The 23,071-nt window shown below is 40.2% G+C and overlaps 2 protein-coding genes and 1 long non-coding RNA gene across 3 annotated transcripts; 2 read left to right on the top strand and 1 right to left on the bottom strand.

Annotated features, from left to right (window-relative positions):
- The first annotated feature begins 4,305 nt into the window (after window positions 1-4,305).
- fam183a (family with sequence similarity 183 member A) lies at window positions 4,306-12,755 on the top strand. The gene is made up of 4 exons (XM_047588124.1): window positions 4,306-4,608; window positions 11,253-11,312; window positions 11,413-11,516; window positions 12,615-12,755. The coding sequence occupies exons 1-4, from the start codon at window positions 4,488-4,490 to the stop codon at window positions 12,708-12,710; spliced, it is 381 nt and encodes a 126-aa protein (XP_047444080.1). The 5' UTR covers window positions 4,306-4,487; the 3' UTR covers window positions 12,711-12,755.
- Window positions 4,850-8,585, top strand: LOC125009885. Its single transcript, XR_007112992.1, has 5 exons — window positions 4,850-5,180; window positions 6,595-6,869; window positions 7,116-7,139; window positions 7,747-7,843; window positions 8,364-8,585. It is a non-coding gene; the product is annotated as an uncharacterized LOC125009885 (long non-coding RNA).
- Window positions 12,732-21,296, bottom strand: ebna1bp2 (EBNA1 binding protein 2). The gene is made up of 9 exons (XM_047588123.1): window positions 21,079-21,296; window positions 20,838-20,921; window positions 20,566-20,729; window positions 15,929-16,052; window positions 15,041-15,130; window positions 14,850-14,925; window positions 13,696-13,786; window positions 13,443-13,614; window positions 12,732-13,336 (listed from the first exon to the last, which is right to left on the bottom strand). The coding sequence occupies exons 1-9, from the start codon at window positions 21,175-21,177 to the stop codon at window positions 13,289-13,291; spliced, it is 948 nt and encodes a 315-aa protein (XP_047444079.1). The 5' UTR covers window positions 21,178-21,296; the 3' UTR covers window positions 12,732-13,288.
- Window positions 21,297-23,071: the final 1,775 nt, after the last annotated feature.

The raw sequence follows: 23,071 nt of genomic DNA, 5'->3' as shown, positions 1-23,071 counted from the left end.
GGTATGTTTTGGGAGAACGCGGCGGTGTTGTAGCAGATGAGAACCCTGTTTGAAAACACGCTACCTACGGACACACGGGCCTCGAAATCCTCCAGTGTCCCGTTTTTCGGGTTTTCTCATCACGACTGTCTTTTATAGCTTGTCGCAGCAATTATTCAAAATGTCTGCTAAATTACTAATTGAGCATTTTTATTATTAGAGGAAACTATTTTAATGGGTTTTGTGTGTGCGCCCGGTCAGACTTTACATTTTCACGCCCCAGTTCTGTGCGTATATATGCGTTGATACATGAGCCCACAAGAGTTAATAATGTTGCAGGATGAAAACTGGTTTGCAGGATCGAAACTGGTTTGTGGTCATTTAGGACAGACATATTTTGCGTTTCCACACCAGCGGGCACACCTTCCCTTTTACTTCTGGTGTTGAACATCACGTAGCTGCGCTGTGCATGCATAACCTTGATGACTCAGGGACGGTTAATGTATATACTATATTTATTCTGAAAGGCTTATTTATCTTGTACAGTTTGTCCATTTTTTCGTACGTTTTTAGTGTATGCTTTTTCAAGTGTTGTTTTATTTTCTCATACCATTGAGCAAAGGCACCGGAGTCACATTCCTTGTATGTGCACACATACCTGGGAGCAGATTCTAGTTCTTATATTTAGCGCTTCAATTAAATCATCTGAGGTTACGGTTAGCTATGTAAAAATATATATATTTCTTTTTCAGGGAATATTTGACTTGAGGGCAGAGCATATTGTCCACAAACTAGAGAGTTAGCAGTTCAATAGGATTATGAACATTAAGGTTTGATCCCTGGAACGTGCCACAAGCTGAACCCCCACTGAAGTTGCTTGTTCAAGATTCAAGATCCAAAGAGTTTATTCAGAGTAGATTTACGTGCACAATGTAGAAACATGTTTCCCTGTATAATGAAAAAATTCTTTTGCCCTCTACCCTAATGCCTAACAATAAATATAAAAATAAATAAATAGAATATAGAAAGATACATATAACACAAAATGTAAAACAACTAGTGTAAATATCAATGTGCAAATGAGAATGTAAACAATTATGTTTCCTTGCAGCTGAGGAGATATCAGGAATACAAACCTGTCCACTGTCCGACTTTTTCAAAACTTGGAACAAGAGATTTGTAGCTTTATTGACGCTCCTTTTTTTCACCACACTAGTAGCTACTTAAAACCTTGTTTATTAAGATTCCCTGGAAAAATGTAAAGCTCATTTAACTGATTTTTCTCCTGTTCCTTTTCTTCCTCTGTTTCTTCTTTGTCTCAGGATGAATTTGCAGTGTTTCTTGTCCATTGCTGCATTAGCACTTAACGCCACACTGCTGTATGATGATAACAGTGATGATGGCAATTTGTGGAAGAGAGACCAACGTCAGGTCCCCCTACCCTTTTGTTCTTCATCCTTGCCTCCTCCTGACTCCCGGTGCCTTGTGTGCATCAAGGACAAGGGCAATGTCTTCTCTGTGTGCAACAACTTAAAAGAAGGAGTAAAGATGACACTGGAGGGTGATGGCAAGTTTGATCCTGACATCTCTGAAAAGCGTAAGAAGGCTCTTACACACTTTCATTCCAGTAATGTGCATCTTCACTAGTAGCTTACAGAGGTGGTTATTGTGCTGTTGCTTTGTAATAAAAGGTAGAAAGTCAAAGTTGTCAAAGTGACTGCTGGAGTTTGAATCTATTCCAATTTATTGTGTAAATAAGAATGTAAGTGTACGTCTGTCATTTTGCAAGAAGACATATCACCTGTAGTTATTCTATGATCCATGACAACTAACCTTGATCTGTTCTCTGTTGCAGCCTGTCCACAACTACATTCTGACGGTGAGTGTCATTCACTTTACTTGTTCTCTTTCCAGTATGAACTGCAGACAGTGGTGGTCAAGAGCTGAGATTCTTTACTTAAGCATGAGTGGAAATAATTTGATCAGAGGTTAAAATTCATTCATTCATTATCTGTTACTGCTAATCCTCAAGATCGACATTGATTATGAAAAGCAAAGACGGTGTCACAGTTGTTATTGGGTGAGAGGCAGGGTACACCCTGGACAGGTCTCCAGTGTATCCCAGGGCTATCATAGAAAGACAAGCAACTATTCACATTCACACCTATGGCCAATTTTAGAATCGCCGATTAACATCAACGAGCACGTCTCTCAGACTGTGGGAGGAAACCATAGCACTCAGAGAAAATCTGCGCAGGTACAGGAATGACATGCAATCTCTGCACCAGCGGTGCTGGGTGGGGGTCCTGCTAACCACAGTGAAAAGTCTCTTCGACACTGGTTAACCAGACGTTAAAGTTCTGCATTCGAAAGTTTCCTCAAAAGCACAAATAGCGGTGGTCATTTAAGATTTGAGAGAGTTGTTCCACACATTACCGCACATTTGATCTGTCTTCACTCCTTTCTCATCTGCTACAGCATCATATCCCTCCAAACAATCTCAGCTCATTTAAACATTATATTTTATGCATTTATACATTATGTCTCACTGTTGCTGTCTGTTGCCTTCTCTGTCCGACAGGTGCATGCACAGCACATCTGAGCATGACCAACACTTTGGGGATTTTCCTCCTCGCTGTGGCCGTCATGATCTGGGCCGCTCAGTAGGAGGGGGCGGGGTCTGTATGGACATTGCAGTAAGTGGTATTTTATCACTCTAAACAATAATAACTATATGAACAGAGCGTGTAAAAGGAATTTTGGTTTAAAACATTAATAAAAACAGTCACATGACTGACACAACAGTGTACACTACGTCGTTTCATTATGATGGTGTCAGGAGAAGTGAGCAAATGTTGTTGAATTTCAGTCACTGTGATCACACTTATTTCCATCTTCTGTAACATTCTGAATGTCTCTTTGTTGACAGATCTGCCTGAGGTGTGAAACATCGTTGCAAGAGTCTGATTGAGGATCATATGTGAGTGAAACAGAGATGACAGAAAACACATCAGTCAGATTATTTCTAGAGATGAGAACATGTATTTCATGCAATGTGTGTGTAGTTAATTGACTAATCAGACCAAAGGACTGTTTGTAGTGCTGTAGTCTGGAGGTGACCAGTGGCATGTGACCCTTTGTTGAGTACATTACAATGGCCGGTTGACGAGCGGTCAGTCTGAGATCTCCCCACATGTGTGAGGCCAAATATGCAAGCTCCTGCTCTTGCGACCTATGTAGTTAGCTTTTAAATTTATATCAAGAATACAATGACTAGTAGTGCTGGACCACCAAACCCCTACCACTTCCATGCAGGATAGGATGAAGAATACTGTATGTATGCCATTTTTTAATGCATAAAATACATTGACTTGGCCATCGTAAAGTTATGGGCACTTTGACAGTCTGAAGTATTTCTGTGCCATCAGAGTTACAGAGCAGAGGTTCCATTGCCCTGTTGGAGTTATTTTTGTCCATAATATATATTATTTATATTGCGCTTTTCAAAATTCAAAGACACTTTACAAACACAACGTAAAATGGTGAATGAACTATGAGAACAGTTTAAATGAATCACAAGCTCACTATACATGTTTGTCTGGAATCTTTGGCCAGTGTTTAGCTTGTAATGCTGAATGTATTTTGTCTATGTCCATGCTGTCTCACTGTCTTGCTTACTCGCTTTGTACTCTTTTAAAGATCAGACCTATAATTATTCTTTTATTGATTCATCATGGGGGAAATTCTTTCACTCCATTTTATCCATCCATTCGTTTGCTCTGTGTTGTGAACCTGTGACCCTTTCTGCCTTTATGCAGTCATTTGTGTGTTGTCCAACAAGTTTGCTGAAATAAAAATTAATTATTTTAAAAGAATCTTTCTGTTTTGACATTTTTGTTGTCTACTCCATCCTGAGATAGGACACGTAGGATACTTGAGGCCCTGTCATTGCTGTTGAGGGCAGTGTAGATGGCACTGGAGGAGGGAGAAAAACCAAGTCAAATGTAAAACAAAGGCCACGCGGAAGTAATTTAGATTAAAGATGCATTTATTTATCTATCTATTTTTTTTTTAAAAAAAAGAAAGAAAAATAAAGAAATCTTACTTCTGCTTTCTCACTTTGCATTTAAGGCTTTTAAACTGACCTGCGTGAGTGAGAATCTTCACACGCATCAAAATGACTAGTGCCATTTAGTGCAAATTTCAGACAGATTATGACTAAGGACAAATAAGTAGCCAATGTCTTTTATAAGTCTGTTAATTAAATATTATAGTGTTCGTTTAAGGTTCGCATCTCTTCAGTGGTAGTTTTTGTTGTCGTTTAACATTTGATAAATTGGAGCTGATCCGCCCCCGTGTGGTCGAGCTGCAGCTGCAGGCGCGAGTTGTGTGTGTTTACAGTTGCTAGGTAACCTTCATTCTTATCCCACCTAAACTGATAACACGCCACCGAGGACGCTTTCTATCTTTGACCAGCCCTCGACATTAGTGATTATTTGTCCTTTAAAATGGCAGACCGGGAGAAAGTGGATCTGGTCCATCAAAGCGCCATTCACGCTGAGACGATCCGGAAAGAGCAGAGACTCCAGAAACTCCACACGGAGTTCAGCATCAACCCGTTCAGGAAATGTGAGTACGCTGGTCTGGCCGTGTTCTGATCTTTTCCACGTGGGCTGCAGCTAAAGAGAAACTGATTTGAAGCAGCCTAACCTTAAAGTAAAAGTTAAAGTACTTCATTTTTGGTCACGCTACAGAGGACACAGGAAACACTAAATTAGTGTGTGTCATCCTCTATTATGGGGTAAAGGTCGTTTAGGTTATTTTGTATTTGACTCTACTAGTCGGCTTTTTATTTTTAAATTACTTAAATCTGGGAGTACTTACTGCATACCGTTCACAGTACCTGATATTCTATGTGTCTAATAGTAAGGTGACCAAATTTCTGAAATGAAATCCTGGGACATTTACAGCTCGCGCGGTCTGGTCTGGTGTGTAGTACGTACATTAAATAAAGCACATCTAAGAAAGAAAGTAAGGGGGCGCGGCCTATTTCCACCCTCCTCTTTACCGCACGACCACGATGCTCACTTCATTTAACTCGAATCCGTGTGCGCGTAAACACAGTGACCTGTGAGGTCCGGTCGGCTTCCTCTTCAAGGACACAGTGTCATCACTACAACCCGCCACCAGCAACACGAAACGTGAGTGAAAACTTTTTCTTGTCCTTTTCCTTTTCACTGTTGTCTTTATTGTCATTCAGTGGATGCATTACTTATCACGGTTGAAGTTTCAATTTTCTTTTATTTGTCACGCTGCAAGATCCGAATACTTCTGTCTGTTAACATTTAGTTTGGATCGGCAGATCATTTAGTTTGCTGGATTCATTTGTGCTGTCCAGTTCCGCCTCGCGACAATCAAATGATAAAATGATAAAAATAAAAAAAGAAGCCTTGAATGATAATACGCAGGTATCTAACGGAATTGAACGGCCTTCTATATTCTATAATGTATATGGCACAAAATATTTTATAATTCCTTAAATGAAAAAGTTGCGGTCTGTCAGCTGTTCAGCTGAAGACGTCGCACGTGTTTCTTTGAAGTAGGCGGTTGTGTGTATGTGTGGAAGATAAGTGCGTGGACCATCGAACCGAACTGAATAAATCGTTTAACGATATGCTGTGATGCTCAACGGGAGATGCGCAACATGTCCCACTCAGACCTTGCGATTACCAGCATAAAGCACAGATGAGAAATACCGAGTAATCCGATCTCAGTGTCACTTTAGCGTGTCTCATTGTGTGTCATACTGGTTTACTACTTACTTGCAGAGGCGACTCGTTTTTGTTAAATCACCACTCGTGACTGGGAACAGCACCTAGTCATTATCAAAAGTCAGGGGCGGTGAAGGGAAGGGGAGGGGAAAAAATCACTCACTAAAATGACATATCAAGATTTTTTTACTGTGAAATTTTTCTAAAATTTTCGTTTTCACGTAGAAGATCAAGGTCAATGAAGGGACCATATATGATCACTTGCCCCTGTGTTATAAAACTAAGTCCAAGAAGTATGTATAAGAAATGCAAGAAAAACACACACATACATACACATTATAACAAAATTATTTACATATGTAAGTCCGCTGCCCGTGGTATTGAATGAAGTAGTATACGCTCAGTGTTTATGTAGAAGTGGACCACAAGTATTTAAAATACTCCAAGGAATTTTACTCCGGTCACTTTGCTCAGTGGTACAACAAAATAAGAAAACAACACGTGAGTAAGCATAGCATAGCAAGTAGAACGTATAAAAAAAATAAAATAAAAAAAATAGAAAAACTGTACAACATAAATTGACTTCCAGAATAATAAAAAAAAAACATATGCATCTTTACATCTGTATATAGTATATACAGCAAATATGAACATGAATATGAACATGAACAGTAGAATATACACAAAATGTAATGAGAGTTACTGGGAACAGTCACATGCTCTGTGACTTGTTCTTCTTGTCATCATACAAGTACTTAAATCCCTTTTTATTGATGCACTTGAAAATGTGAAGCTCATTTAGGTCAACTTTAAGTGACTTTTTTTTCCTTTTCATCTGTCCTAGGATGATTTTTTGGTGTTTCTTCTCCGTGGCTACACTTGCGTGGAATGCCACGCTGCTGTATGAATTTAATAATGACGGAGAGAACTTATGGGTGAGACACGATAACAAGGTCCCCCTACCCTACTGTTCGTTATCGCCGCCTCCTCCTGACTCCCTGTGCCTGGTCTGTGTTGAGGAGAATATCTTTGTTGTGTGCAACTTGCCCATGGGGGAGGACTCTGCAGAACTTATTTTGGAAGCCGGAAAAGAGTCTGCTGTGGACATCTCAAAAAGCAGTAAGAATCCTCTTACACATTTTTATTCCAGTACTGTCTCCCTTCACTAGACAGATGGTTATAGCAGTGTGCTGCCCTCTACACATTGCACTGTGATAAAGATAGTAATCAAAGTCACCAAGGTGACTACTGGAATTTAAATCTATTCTGTATAAATAAGAATTTAAGTGTATTTTCATGAAGATATGTCACCTGTAGTTATTCTATGATCTATGACAACCAACCTTGATCTGTTCTCTGTTGCAGCTTGTCCCAACCTCCTCTCCAATGGTAAGTGACATTCATCTTACTTCTGCTTCTTACCTGTCTAAACTTGACATAGACAGCAGTGATCCAACTGAGATTCATTCATTCATCCGCTCGTTATCTGTAACTGCTTATCCCCGAGGGGGAGGCTGATTATAAAAACCAAGGGAGAAAAAGTCTCAAGTGCAAATAAATAATCTGTACATCTACGTGGAGAAGTGTTCCCAGAGCAAGTCCAGAGAATGTATAATAAACAGAAACTTGCAACTTCAACTTGTGGTATACAACGTTCTACATCTATGATGACTTGGTATGACTTGGTACATCATTTCCATGACAACACCTCTGCTGTGAACTCAGTCTAGACTCTGGAGCAGGGGTCTGACAGTCAGTGTGTAATATTTGGCCTTGTGATTGGTTCAGCGGCGACAGGGGCGGGGCCTACTGTGTAGAGGAGGCTTAGATTGACAGGTCTCGGCTAGTGACCTAAAAATGCTACCACGGCCGATCTCCGAACGACCCTCCGAGAGGTGTCATGACCCCAGTTCTATCCATGTGATTTATTTGAGTAAGTCTGCAGTTAAAAATGTAAAGAATTATCAAAACTGAAGTTGTCTCCCCTGTCTGACAGGAGGACCCACAGGACAGCTGAGCACTACCAACACTTTTGGGATGTTCCTCCTCGCTGTGGCTGTCATGGTCGTTGTTGCTCAGTAGGTGGTGGCAGGGTAGGTGTTTGACGTTACATTCAGTGGGATTTTATTGTTATACACAACAATGAATGTTTTGGAGTTGGTGGTTATTACATTGATTATAAAAGTTTTAGCTACACTGATCAGCCACAACATTATGACCACTGACCCTCTGGTGACAGTTCAGAGTTCTGCTGCACAACAATTGGATCTGGCATTCATGTTACTTAGACATTTACCGCCCACCTAGACCGGAGCAGGCCCCATAGCAATGACACTCCTTGATGGCAGCAGCCATCCCAAGCAGGATGCAGTCTGATACAGACACAAACGCACAAAAACGATTTACGATCAACTCAAAGAACTCAAAGAACATGAAACAGCACAAGGGAGACCTACACAATATTAGGAAGGGAGTCATAATGTTATGCCTGGTGAGTGTATGTTTCCTGTCCACAGTAATAATAAAAGGAGAAGTGAGGATATGTTGTTAAATTTCATTCACTGCTGTCAGACTTCATTAACTTCATTCTGAATCTCTCTTCTGTGATCACAGATCTGCACCAAGTGTGAAACATCGGCCCACGCCTGAACATCACTGCCTTCATATGCATCACTGCCTTCATATAAATGACTACAGTGGTGTGAAAAAGTGTTGGCCCCTTTCCTGATTTTTTTTTAAGTATATTAGGTGTATGCTAACTTTTCTACCTCATGTAAGTTTTATATATTTTACTATCTTCTTTGTGAGAAGTGCTATATAAATAAAATGTACTTCCTTAATTACAAAGTGTTTGCACCATTGTTTTTTTTCTCATGTGAAGTCTCGTTTTATTTTTTTTTTTTTTAATTTATTTGTATTAAATACAGTACATACAATACAAATATGAACAACAAAGAAGATATGAACAATGTGTATTTGTGTGTGTGTGTGTGTGTGTGTGTGTGTGTGTGTGTGTGTGTGTGTGTGTGTGTGTGTGTGTGTGCGTGCGTTCATCATAACTTGTATGTTTACCAGTTAATACAATAACACAGGAATAATAATAATTATCACATTGTTATTTATATCATAGTGAGGATATATAATGAACATATGAAGTAAAACAATGCTTCCATTAATAAGTATTAAAAAAAGAAAGTAATGAGGATAATAAATAAAACAAACAAAACCAACAGACATATACAAAACAATTAATAATTATAGTGATAATAATTACTAAAAGTGAAGGATAGTGAGAGATAGTTGAGGGGGAGGAGGAAGGATTTGTTTGATTTGTTTATTCAGTCTATTTTTAATTATTTTAATGCGGTTTAATGTGTCTCGGGCCCCTGCTGACCCACTGGGAACCAGCCTCAGGGTCCCCGCACCCTCCAGCCCCTGTCCCCCGCCTCCCACTGGGGCTCGTGTGTTGTTTCTTTTTTTTGTTTTTTTTTTTGTAGTTGCTGTCGTTGCATGTTTGTATGTTTGTGAATGAATGTAGTGCATTAAAAACAGGCCGTGTGTGATGCATTAAAAAACAAGGTGGAGGTTGCCATGTTTGCACCATTGTTAAAACCTAACTTAACTGTGGTTTATCACACCCAGACCTGACTACTGCCACCTCTGTTCTCAGTCAAGAATTTACATGCAGAGCTTAATCGAGCTATGCTCAAATTTCGACTTTCTGACCACGGCCCTTGTCCCAGTTTACATGCAGCGGAAGGAGATCGAGTAACTGGAGTAACGTGTTTACATGCACTTAACGTTGTCCAGCTAGAGTCCGATTAAGGCAATATTTCGTTTTTTTTTTTTTTTTTCACATGCATGTAAATGTAGTCAGTACGTTTACTTAAATAGAACGTGCCCGACCTAGTGAAGTATGAAGCAGACCAAAAGATCCTCTCAAGCTGGATCATCGTGCTGAGATCTGAAGAAACTAAGGAACAAATGAGACAGAGAGTAACTGAGATCTATCAGTCTGGACAAGGTTATGAAGCCATTTCTAAAGCTTTGTGACTGATTACATCTGGCATAACTAGCATTTCAGAAAAAGAACATCATAGCAACAGTAAAATCTGGTGAGCCACTTTGGCGCATAAACCGGAGACGTTGAAACTCTCCTTGGTGTTCCACTTCTGTCCACTCTTTTTGCCTCCAAAGCCGAACTTCTTGTCCTTGTCTTTCCTCCTAGCATTGGGGCTGTCAATTTAAATAAATAACAAGTCAAAAGTCTGCAGTGTGCACAGCTGAGCAGGCCTTACCCCTTCTTAATCACTGCTTTCTTTGGGCCTTCAGAGGAAAAACTACCCGCCTTCTTGTCTCCTTCCGAGAAATCCAGCTTGTCAGTCATACCTAGTGTTTTTTTTTTCACATGCATGTAAATGTAATCAGTACATTTACTTAAATAGAACCTGCCCGACCAAGTGAAGTATGAAGCAGATCAAAGGATCCTCTCAAGCTGGATCATCGTGCTGAGATCCACAAAGGGGACAGAAAGTAACTGAGATCTGTCAGTCTGGAGAAGGTTATGAAGCCATTTCTAAAGCTTTGTAACTCCAGTGAACCACAGTAAGATGTAGGGTGTGTGTCTGATTACATCCGGCATAACTAGCATTCCAGAAAAAAAGAATATCATAGCAACAGTAAAATCTGGTGGTGGCAGTGTGATGGCCAGGGGCTGTTTTGCTGCGTGGACCTGGAAGACTTGCTGTGATAAACGGAACCATGAATTCTTCTGTCTACTAAAAAAAAAAAAAAACATGAAGGAGAACGTCCATCTGTTTGTGACTTCAAGCTGAAGCAAGCTTGGGTTCTGAAGCAGGACAATGACCCAAAACACACCAGGAGGTGCACCTCTGAATGACTGAAGAAAAACTAAATGAAGACTTTGGAATGTCCTGTTTAAAGTCCTGACCTGAACCCCAATTGAGATGCTGTGGCACCACCTTAAAAATGTGGTTCATGCTTGAAACCCCAACAATTCTGCAAAGATGAGTGCACCAAAACTCCCCCCACAATACTGCAAAAGAAAAATTTGTATGTGTGTGTTTTCACTTTCAAAATAAAGCCATGACCTTTTCTGTCAAAAAAAAAAAAAAAAACTCACAATTTTGCAGCTGCACATGCAGTTTGTCGCAAACGTGCAAATGTGTTTTAATGACAAATTGACACTCATGTTAAATAGTTTTGATTTGTATCGATTCCTCTTCTGAACAGCGACATGGGGGAACAGAGATGACTGTGATGACAAAGTCACCTCTGACAACTGCCAAGTCACTATTATAATGTTTTCCTTCCGTCAGAGAGCTTGCGTCACCTCAGTGAAATGCAGTAGGGGAGAATCTATGATGTTCTTTCCGTTTGGTGGTCCTACTGTTTCCATGAACTGTGCAAACTGTTTGAATGTGTTTTTAATATATGTATGTAAATAATTTCCCCCCACATTTTGTGTATGCTCTCTTGTAGTGCATGTCCTGCCAGACAAACCCCTGTGCAGCAAACCAAGAGAAGAAATTCCAGTGGACTGTAAGTTTTGTCTTCTGTCTAAAAACCCCAAGCCTGACTAAATCAATCCTGCGGCCTCAACTGGGGGGTGAAGATGTGACCGAGTGCCTCTCTTTTGCAGCGGAATTCATCAAAGCTTTCCACAAGGCCCGCGAGGAACCCACCAAGAAGTATCCAGCGCCACTCACCGAGAGCCAGGAGATAGGCTGGCTGTCAACTCAGCTGGTGAGAAGAGTCAGTGCATTTAGCAATAGATCGGCACCCGAGAGCTCGCACACACACTGGATGCATTCAAGTACATTTTCCAGAACTGCGGGTGATGGCTTTAATCTTCAGTTTATCACGCAGGAGATGGTGTTTTATGAAGGAAGGCGTGCAGCATGATGCTTATTGTGTAAAATACAGAAGTTCTGCTGGTCTGAGCAGATGACAGGGTCTGGCATGTTTCTATGGTCAGACAAATGGATCAACTCAGTCTTCGCTGAGTAACTTCAGATGGGATGTGAGATGAAACTAGGTTAATGTGATCTAATTGAACATAAACGTGGGAATTTTTTTTTATATCCATGTGAGGGAGTGATATGCATAATAAAATGCTTACAAATGATCACCTTTAATGACACTTTGTCAGCTGGACTTTTTTTTTTTGTCTTGTGGTGTATACTGAGGGTGGTATTGAAAAATGGGTTGCACCAGGTTATTATTCTCATTCTTTCTCCTAAGTGTCAGAACATAGAATACATCATGCAAATTTCTAATGAGAAAGTCCCTCTCACTGATCATCAGGCGAGACAAGTTTGAGGAAATTGAAACACCTGTGGGAAGTCCCGCTTGAGTTGAGTTACACAATTACTATGTCCATCCAGGACATGGCAATCCAAACGGAGCCGAATAGAGGCAACTGGACTTGAAAATGCGGGAATTCCTCCTCGCTACAGTAACAACATCCATGTGTGCGCAATAATGCATAGGAATTGCTTTCCTAAATTAATATATTTGCATTTTGTCCTCCCACCACATGCAAAATTTCATGTAAACGCATCATATTGCTTAGTCATTCAAGTAAACCTGTGAAAGACGGAACTGCACTGTTAGTAAATCAGTTTGTATGTTTTTTGTTTGTACGCAATGAGTTTGCAAACTTTTAGTAGATCTGGCTGTAATTTTTCAGCAGATTTCAAAGCACTATTAAAATGTTACAGCTCCAGCTTCTATTGTTCTAACATTTCAACCGTACCAAAGGCAACCGCTATTTTCTGACCTTTTCAATCCCAAGTTCCTTGAAATCTAACTCTGTTTTTTTTTTTTTTTTCCCTCTGCCAGGTTCCATCGAACACACGTGACCCAAGATTCAATTTCTTCCGGTACACCACGGATGTTACCAAACACAAAGAGTTTGCCCAAAGGGCTTCAAATTAAACCACGGAAAGCAGGAAAGGAGATCTTTTAGATGTGTTTATCATACAAACATAACGCATATCTGCCATTTTTTCCAAAAAAAAAAAAAGAAAACCACTCACGAAAAACGTTTTCTCTATACAAAACACACTCACTTTTCATATATTCATAATGAAACAGAAAGCTGCTTAATGTCATAAAATGTCACGTTGCGTGGGAGAGAATTGGTCGAGGAGCCGAGTTAAAAATAATTGTCAATTAAACAACAGGGAGGTTGATGTAGATCTTTAGGGGTGATTACAGAAATGGGGATGATAATAATAACCCCCACAGACAAAAACGTATCAGTGGCACTGACGACATTCTCTCCACCATCCTCAGGGAAACTGCAAGTAGTCCATTCTGGTCTTCTCTCTTTATAATCAAGTCCTTCAAACGGCTTTCTTTCTGTTTAGCTTGAAGGGGGTCTATGTTGTCCTCCAAATTGACATTTCTACATTTCTTAGAAGTGTAGACGAGGAGTCCATAGCCCCCAACATGTCTCCTTGAGATGTAGGCGTGGTAAGTCTAGCCAGGAAGCAACATCCGACTCCGATTCTTTATGAGCGTCCCTTCATCTTCCTGCGCACGGATTTCCCTGGACGTTTCTGGAAATGAAAGAAATCCATTTATATTTTTTTGTTACCAACCAAATACTTCCCACGCTTTGCATTCAATAAATCAGTTTATGTTTTTTAAATGTGCGTGACTCACGTTCTGTTTTCCCCCTTTGCCTTTCTTCCCTCCCATGCCGCCCTTGGCATGAGCCACTTTGGCGCGGAAACCGGAGACGTCGTTGAAACTCTCCTTGGTGTTCCACTTCTGTCCACTCTTTTTGCCTCCAAAGCCGAACTTCTTGTCCTTGTATTTCCTCTTAGCGTTGGGGCTGTCAATTTAAATAAATAACAAGTCAGATTAAGTGTCGCGAGTCAAAAGTCTGCAGTGTGCACAGCTGAGCAGGCCTTACCCCTTCTTAGTCACTGCTTTCTTTGGGCCTTCGGAGGAACCTTTACCCGGCTTCTTGTCTCCTTCCAAGAAATCCAGCTTGTCAGTCATACCTACAAGAAAATTATGTTAAAGATGTTAAACCACAACCCAATGCGGTTGTGAGATTAGAACGAGGCACACCATTTCAAACACAATAGTTTATCTTCTATTGAGCCTCAGAGTATTCCAAGATCCAATAAGACTCCAACAAAAATGTCCCTGTTACATTGCAAAGGGTCCAGGAAAATAGTTAGTCTACACTTCATCTACAAAGGCATAATGCACGCTGCAGCAAACTTTCACAATTCTCCATATAATCTTGACTGTAACTTCAGTGCTATTAGCCACACAGTACCACCAAAACAGCTTTGAACTGTTAACTGTCACCTCGCTTGAACCAATAGACGACTGTTTACTGTCTCTTTGAGACACTCTCGGCATGCCTGGTGCCATCCTTAGAAAAAAAAAATATGTAAAATGCTAATTTTCTATAGTATTGTCCATTTTGAAATGGGACTAGGTAAGACTTCCAAGCTTTTCCAGTCAGTGCTACCAAACAGCAGTCATTATGAAGGCGAAAATAGGCAAGACATAAAATCTTCTTTTTCACTGCACATGCATTTAGACAGATTCTGTCTGTTGGAGAGAAAAACAATTGCCTGTACTCCAAATGCTTCAGACATAGCTTGTATTGTATCCTATTAGCTGACATTGTCAAGGTCTATGGTTGAAGAGCATGTTTCTTTTTTCTCTCCTTGATGTCACTGAATGCACCATGCTAAAGACGGAGGTTAAAGTAGAGCTGAGACTGTGAATATTACCATCTGGGAGCTTACAGAGTTGGGGTTATCATTTCTGTATTAAACACACCCACTTCCAATTTACGACCAATCACAGAAAAGAAAACAAGACACTACACGAAAAAAAAGTTCTGCCCGGCTGATGTGTCGAGAACAAGCTGCAATAGAAGAGCAAACTTCTCACAGAAGAGTACGTAACAGCCTTTACAAGAATGTGTAAGCTACACTCATTCTGATACTTAGTTCTCATTCTCTGCGAGAAAAAAAAATGAGTGTTTAACTGCCTTTACAAGAAATGATGTGTTTTTTAAGTTGCACTTATATAAAAACCCACCTTTCTGGTACTTCTTCACAGCAGACATCATGGCCTTCTTCTCCTTCTGTCTCTTCTGGATCACTTCTACTTGGACCTGCCATACATTTAAACTTTATGTCATCTCCTCAATTGTTAAACGTGTCCATTCGGCTCTCTTCGATCATGTATGGGTAAAGTGTCATAAAGCACTTTTGAAAACAGTGAATCACCTTTTTGCCAAACTTCCGTTGCTCACGCAGTTTCTTGGCCTTTTCCGACTTCTCGAGAATCAGCTGCTTAGATATCAGCTTCTTCCTGATCTAAACAGAGGAATAAGGGGAGGGAAAGTTCAGTTATTCTGATTTAACTGAATGAGAAGGTACATCTGGATGTTTGATTGGTAGTGCATATTTGGATTTAAACCTGCAAAATGCCCAATGACATGTTACTGAAGGAATAAAGAGCATCTGCATTATAGGAAATCATCTGCAAGGGGGTAGATCAAAACACTATAAATAGACACGTACAAGAAACTCAGAGATCTAGAAACAGAAACCCTTGATCAAAAATCCCTCCTCTATGGGATTAAATCACCTTTTGTCTGTGGTGGTGTTTCCCATGTACCACCAACGCCCAATGTCACAAAGGCAAGCCCTCTGAACTCAGTCATTTGTAGAACTAATTCTCGTTTTGACACGTGAAGGTGTGTTTGAGGTTGGAAACAAAGTTAAATTTCCAACCTCAAACACACAGAACACCTTGACTACATTAGGTGGCGAAAATAGGTTTTGGATTATGTAAATTTGCATGCAATCACTAGTATTTTTATGTGTGTTTTATAAAACTGGTGAAACAAACTGAAAGATTCACCATATACTTATGTTTGTACACATTTCTATATTACGCACAAACTAAAATGGTGCTCTCTGACAACAGCTTAAGATAAGTGGAAGAAACCAAAAAAGAAATGGCCACAAAAATGAAATTAATGTTTAATTTTTGGAGTTTTTTTTATTTTTTGAGGAGAATCGGGTTATGAATAAAGCACAACATGTCCAACCTGACCCAGATCTTCCCATATGACGATTAAATCCTCTTATGATGACGAAGCAGCTCACCTTTTGCATGTGCTGATCTGACTTGGCCATTTCTGCGAAGTAATCCTCTGGTCTCTTGGTGGGTATGTTGTGTTCGCTGAGGAGGGGCAGCCCCTCCAGGACGGCGCCTTGAGCTTGACGGTAACTGCAACAAAATAAATTTACATGCAGTGAAGCAGGTGTGATGAAACATTCCTCCACGCAAAGTCTCGCTTCAGGAGTGTTTGTGAAATAAATTCACTTGAAATAAAAACAAATAAGTGGCAGGATTTTAATACTGCATGTGCAAAAGAACAGAAGGAAGAAAAGAAGGACGATTCTTTACAGTATCATTAAACCTGTCTGGCAAAAAAAAAAATAAAAAAAAATCACCGTTTCAAAAACAAAAAAAACATGTGGATTGAAACTGTTATAGTACTGATTTGTTGTAAATAATCTCAATTCTCTATGTCAATTGATCCATCTGTCAATACTTTTCTGCATATTGGATAAATTAACTTCTGGTTAACTTAATTAATATGACTTCTGTCATTTATCTTTCAACCTTACATTTTGTCATAAATACATATCTTAACACGAGTTGCATAAATGAAGAAACCATTGCATACTTCACCTAATCATACTGTTCATGAAAAATGGTTTATCATTTTAACACCTATGTTTAATATGTTCCGTTACTAATTTGCATAGATAGTGTTGAGTAATCTTCAAAGACTCCAGCTAGTAACAGATGTGTTAACCAGAAAAGTAAAAGGCATCGAGGCAACGCAGACCACAACGACCACAAAGTTAAAGTGAAGCAGAAAAACAAATCAACCCGACTGACAGTTTTGTTTACAACTTCAGCACACACTTCAATGCAGTGTTGTGATTTGCAGCCATTAGTTTCGTCTCTAGGGAATCTTTGGTAAGATCTTTCCTGATACACAACAGATGAGGAAGCAGTGATGACTCCCAGGACCTGAACACCAACCAAGCATCAGATAAAACTCCCTGTAATGGTCCAAATGCTGATGATACTAGCGCATTTTCTTTGAAAGTAATTAACTTTGCATGGCCAAAAAAAAAAAAAAAAAAAAAAAAAAAAAGCAAAAAGCTTTCCTTGTTGCATTTGGCGCATTCCAGCAACACCATATCTGATGACAGCGACTCGGGACAACCCGGGTTTTTTTTCGCTCAACGACTAAACAATCTACCCGGGATTTTATCGGCTCAGCTAGCTGGTAAGTTATTCGTGTAACAAAAATCCAAACAATCCTAGTACTCATACCGCTCTCAGACGTGAGAGCTGCGTGCCTGTTTTTAGTAACGGCGTTAAAATAAATGGTGATACTAACAGCGGTAATCTAACTCATTACTATTTCCATCGTTACGCCGTTGCTGAAAATGAAATGGGGCACATTATAAACTTAAGTGTCATGTGTACATTTTTGTAAAATACTTGAAGTATAGGAGCCTATAGCCCCTTTCACATCAGGCTCTGACCCTGATGTATCTGCCTGTTACATTTGGACTTCAACGGCCTGACAGACTGTATCATTGTAGAAACATTGTAGTTTTGGTCAACTCCCATAAAGACCGATCTCTGAAGGGCACAGATTTTTGTTCATTTTTTGTTAATTCAACCAAATTAAATGTGTCTTTACACGATTGTTAATGGAAAGCACACAGGTGAACAGAGACTGTGTTTACATCTCCTACACTTTTTAACGATCATGGCAGCGCTCTGCATCGGAGAAAGGGGGGGATTTGGTGGCAGACATCAGGCTCTGAGCAGGACACAGTGATTCATTCTCACATGTGAGCAGCCTTTTGAAAGAGCGGGGGGGTTGCGCCCCATTCTTCAGGTTATTAACAAACCGCAATGTACGCAATGACATATGAGGGAGGAAAAAACAGGCACGCAGCTCTCACAGTGGGAGGTCTGACTCGGGACTTTTGCTGATGTGGAATCACCAAAGGTGAGTCGACCTGGGATTTCCGATGTTACAGCGGTATATATCTACCAGTTGGGGTCTGAGGTGCAATAAATACTAAAAGTTCTGTGTAAGTGCGTGTCTATGCAATTCTACTCTATGCAACTGGCTTGTGAAACCTGCTAAGAAATAAAATCCAGATTCTTAGACATATTTTAACTGAAAAAAAAATAAAAAATTAGAGTAATGCAATAGTTACTTTCCCTGGCAAGTGGTTACTTTTATAGTGGAGTAATTCAGTTACTAACTCAGTTACTTTTGGGGAGAAGTAACAAGTAACTCTAACTAGGGGTGGGCGATATGGCAAAAATATATCATGATGTTTTAAAAATAAAATCACGATTTCGATTTTATCACGATCTTAAATTGAAAAATGGAAAACAGACAATTTAGTCCAAAGAACCTTTCTTAATAGATTTTATTTTAAGTAGTTTTTATTTTAATTTTTTTTAAGTTATTTTTTTTTGTGACCAACTCCGTTTGGCTTTCGGCCATGGCTCTCTATGCGGCTACCGCTACACACATAAACAAGGAGATGGGTAGGAAAGCGCGTCACTGCCCGTAATTCGCTATGATTGGTCGGTCAGGTTGACGACGTAATACGTCTGGTGCGTCGGTGCATCAGCATAGAACTGCAATTTATGGAATGTGCCCCAGATGATCCCATGATCTGGACAGTGTGACAGATCGTCTTCACCTTGTTATTGTTCACGATTTAATATCGTGATATCGCCCACCCCTGACGCTAACTAATTACTTTTTAAACGTAACGTGCCCAACATTGCTACCTGAGGGTCTCAATAAATGGGCCAAGCCCTGAAGAGTTCAACTTTGGGAGAGCTCTGGAGCAGTTTTTCACCAAGTAGTGCGTCAGTGTCAAGCTGCCTGAGTCTTAGCTGACTATTGGTGCAGCATGTATGTGCCAAGATTATGGACAGAAAATGCAAGTGTTCTTTGTTCATCCTTGTGTTTGACAGTTTGAAGATTGTTCACATGATAGATGTTAAGTATTATATGCTCTAAATGAATGAAAGAATGAATGAACGACTGAATGAATGCATGAATGACTTTGTCTCATCGTTTTATTTTTCAAGATTAAATATGAAATATTCCTGATAAGCCTTTTTAAGTTCTTATAGATATTACCAAGCTGTTATCTTAATTTACAGCAATTTACATTACCGTATTTTCCACACTATAAGGCGCATCGGATTGTAAGGCGCACCTTCAATGAATGGCCTATTTTAAAACTTCGTTCATATATAAGGCGCACCGCATTATAAGGCGCGCTGTCAGATTTTGAGAAAATTGGAGGTTTTTAGGTGCGCCTTGTAGTGCGGAAAATACAGTAGTTTATCGGTTGCGAGAGGAAGGGCGGCGGAGCGGTGTTTTTTTTATCGCGGGAGAAAAAGCTCTTTGGCATCATCGCGGTGAAGAGATGAATGACTGTGGCCATCTCGCTTTGTTCCCTCTGAAACTCTGTTTAGTCTTTACTTGGCGCAGGTCATCTTGTTGCTTCCTCCACTTCCGCACTATTGATTCGTTAATGTTAAATTCTCTCGCTGCTGCTCCATTCCCGTGTTCTACTGCGTGACTGATCGCCTTGAGTTTAAACTCTGCGTCGTAAGCGTGTCTCTTAATAGGAGCCATTTTGGGGTCTTTACATAAACACACAAATGGAAATGAAACGGCACGCCCCGCGCAGTCATATATCCCAACATGCACCGGGCGCTTCTTCTTCTACGGGGGGAAATGAAGTCGGCGGCTGCTTACCGTAGTTGCGAGACCTGTTGTGGCTCAATATTGGTCCATATAGAAGGCGCAACGGATTATAAGGCGCACTGTCAGCTTTTGAGAAAATTGGAGGTTTTTAGGTGCGACTTATAGTGCGGAAAATACGGTACATTTAGTGGTCTCAAAATGCAGGTACATGAGAGGTACATGGGGCTCGATACATCGGGCCCCTGAGGGTCATAGACCCTCTCACCACAGTCCCCTAAAATCCTGTGGGAAACACTGTATGACGTAATAGGTCAACCGGAAAGGGGGTCACATTAACCTGCTGAAAAGACAATTACCGCTACCTAAAACTAAAAACTGCGACAAGGGAAAGAAAGTCTAAATTTCACTTTCAGGTCAGCAATTATGAGCTTGGCCGACAGGCTCTGAGGAGAAATCTCAATTGTTTCTTCAATATGGTGACTGAAATAAATCGTATTTACATCTTTTATTTATATTTTTGCCATTTTATTGAGTCAGTGTTGATGCTTCTGCTGGATTTGACGCATGTGATGCAGCTGCAGCGAGATGAGACTTTTTGAGGTTCTTCATTTAGTAACAGCACTGATCTCGCTAGATGAGATCCGTCTGTGATGCCACATCCTGTTTTATTACATATCTGTGTGATGTTGATGGTTTCTACAGCAGTGGCGTCATAATTCGTATTAAGAGATGCCTGCCACTGGACCATCCGTAACATGAATGCTGGAAATTCATAATTATGCGCAATATCTTGCACCTCAACCAGCAGTTATTATTTCTACATCACATATCATTTCTTGCCCTCATGGCCGTACGATTGTGGACACCGGTGACTTTGTGGATGGCTTCCCTTTGTGGTTTGTGGCACCTGTAGTTTTGTTGTACAATAACGAAAAAGCATTCAAATACGAATCCACTCACAAGAACATCTCCCTCTGGAAATCATCGTCTGCGTCGACCTGTCCATTGGAGACTTTCCCCTCCACTTTGGCTAGGATGTCTTCCGCCGGCAGATTGGTCAAGTCCAGTCTCTCCACCCAGGGAAGATCTTTACGCAAGTCAGCAAGACACTGTTTCAAACCCTCCTGGACGACGACAACAATAACAACAACACACAATACAATCATTAGTCTTCTTGTGAACCGACACAAACTCTGACAGAGTTGAACCAAACTCGGCTTTGAGACACTCACCACGTTGTTTACACACGCTCTGCGTTTATCCACCTGAACATTCATGCCAGGTTTCAACAAACCTTTGGAGAAAGCTTCTTGTAGCTGGGCAATAAAAAAAATAAATAAAAAAACAGGTGTGAAATATGACAAAATCGACAAAATTTCCGATAAGATGCACGCGCATTTCAAAAAAAAGTGGTTTAATATGAATCTGATAACGTTAGCTTAGCATATGCTATCGGTCTATGGGTAAACTCACCTCGCCGTCTGACAATTCAGAGTATTCCTCCTCCGACTCCTCGCCGAGCAGCGCCTCGTCCTCCGAAGACTCCATGGCCCTGCTGCTGTCGACAACCATAAGACGAGAATATGGGACCTGAAAGGCTCAAAGCGTTGAGGAATGCGGTGCGGATAAAGCGATCCTCACATGTAGCAGGGAGCGTTTCACGTGGGGAGGAAGTGACGCAGATACAGCGGTCCGCCAACACAACCTGCCGGTGGAGGATGGCGAAAGAAGAAAGGTTCCTATACGAAAAATAATATATAATATAATATAATATAATATAATATAATATAATATAATATAATATAATATAATATAATATAATATAATATAATATAATATAATATAATATAATATAATAATATTGAGGTATTAAAAAAGGTATATATATTGCAACATGTATTACTCTTTGCAAAAATCTCTATCTATCTATCTATCTATCTATCTATCTATCTATCTATCTATCTATCTATCTATCTATCTATCTATCTATCTATCTATCTATCTATCTAATAATGATAATAATAATAACTGAAATTAATGAAACGAAGTAGAAAACAGTTGAAAAGTGAGTGACAGAAACAGCTTTCCATTTTCCCACCTTGAATAAGAAAATTGCAATGTCCAGCACAATCCTCTTGGAGGCGCACTTGCGTGCCTGAGTAAATTGTAGGGACACGTACAGTAGACAGAAAGTGCCAAATCATCAGGAGATGTTGGTATCACTTTTCCATTTCTCGATTCCCGAGTCTTTTTCCGTCCCCGCTGCGACTGAGGAAAGTGTCAGCAGTGTTGTACCGGTGGGCCTGCCAGTGTGATGATCAAGACAGGAGTTCATTGCTACCACACATCTAAATGTGTAGCAGATATACTGCTCTTTATTTGTGTCTACGTGCAGACTGAACAACATGTGAGTTTGCCTCTGTCACTTCCTTCCAGCATCTAATTTCCTCTCCCCCTCTCTCCTCCTGTGAATGAAAATGGCCCCTGACAGATTTTACAGGGTGATGTTGAATCTATAAACTCTTCAATAAACTCTGACAATAAAAACTATTGAAATGCCCATCAAAAGTAAAGAGGAGGACGTCAATCCACTGTCATCTGGTGTGGGTTCTCAATGCTCAACGCACACATTGTTTACCCATGCAGATATGCTCAGGTAATCGCAGTCCTTCACTTTTATATTGGGGAAGACCTCTTGTATTATTTTATAGGCCCGTAGCAGTCGTGTGTGGAGGGCTTGCAGTTGTAGCTCGACCGTGCTCATGCTGAATGCTAATGGCGTGCCTTTGACTGTGAAAGTACCTCGATCTTGCTCAAAATGTCACTTGAAAGAGATTCATCTCGACTGGTCAAGCAAGGACCTCGACCCTCCTAAAGGCTGACATGCATCACAGCGTGCATACTAAAATTATCCCTCGGGGGATGAAGCACCTGCAAACTTTTATTTCAGCCACATAGTAACAGATCGGCAACTCGTTCTGAAGCAGGAATTAAAGCAGACGGTCAGTCGCAACTGATGCCACAATAAATTGCTTTTCTTTTCTAATTTATGAATAGTTACATGGATTTGTACAGCATTTCCATGACCATGTGTTGAATGGGCTTTTAGGTGTTTACCCTTTTAGGTGGACCCAGGTTACAAATTGGTTGAACGACAGTAACATAAAACATAAATCTGTTGGCATTTCAGAAAGAAAAGTACTTCTACAGTTAATTAACAATCAACAGACATCATACAATTTTGCATCTTGGGAAGAAAAGTATGCCTTACACTGTAGTTTTATATTGAATTCATCTCACATTATTGAACCTTCAATTTGACATTTCTGGATTTAACATGAAGACCATGACCAAGAAACAGGTTTGGAGGTGACTTCCTAATGCTTCAGAAATAAATGTAAAAAAAAGTCATCATCATCCAAATGTTTGCCGTCTACACACTGTAGATTCCCAGCAGAAAGGCTCC

This window comes from Mugil cephalus, chromosome 6 (genome assembly GCF_022458985.1).
Source record: "Mugil cephalus isolate CIBA_MC_2020 chromosome 6, CIBA_Mcephalus_1.1, whole genome shotgun sequence".
NCBI lineage: Eukaryota > Metazoa > Chordata > Actinopteri > Mugiliformes > Mugilidae > Mugil > Mugil cephalus.
The sequence above is the reverse complement of the archived record's forward strand: the minus strand, read 5'-3'. Positions and strand labels throughout refer to the sequence as shown.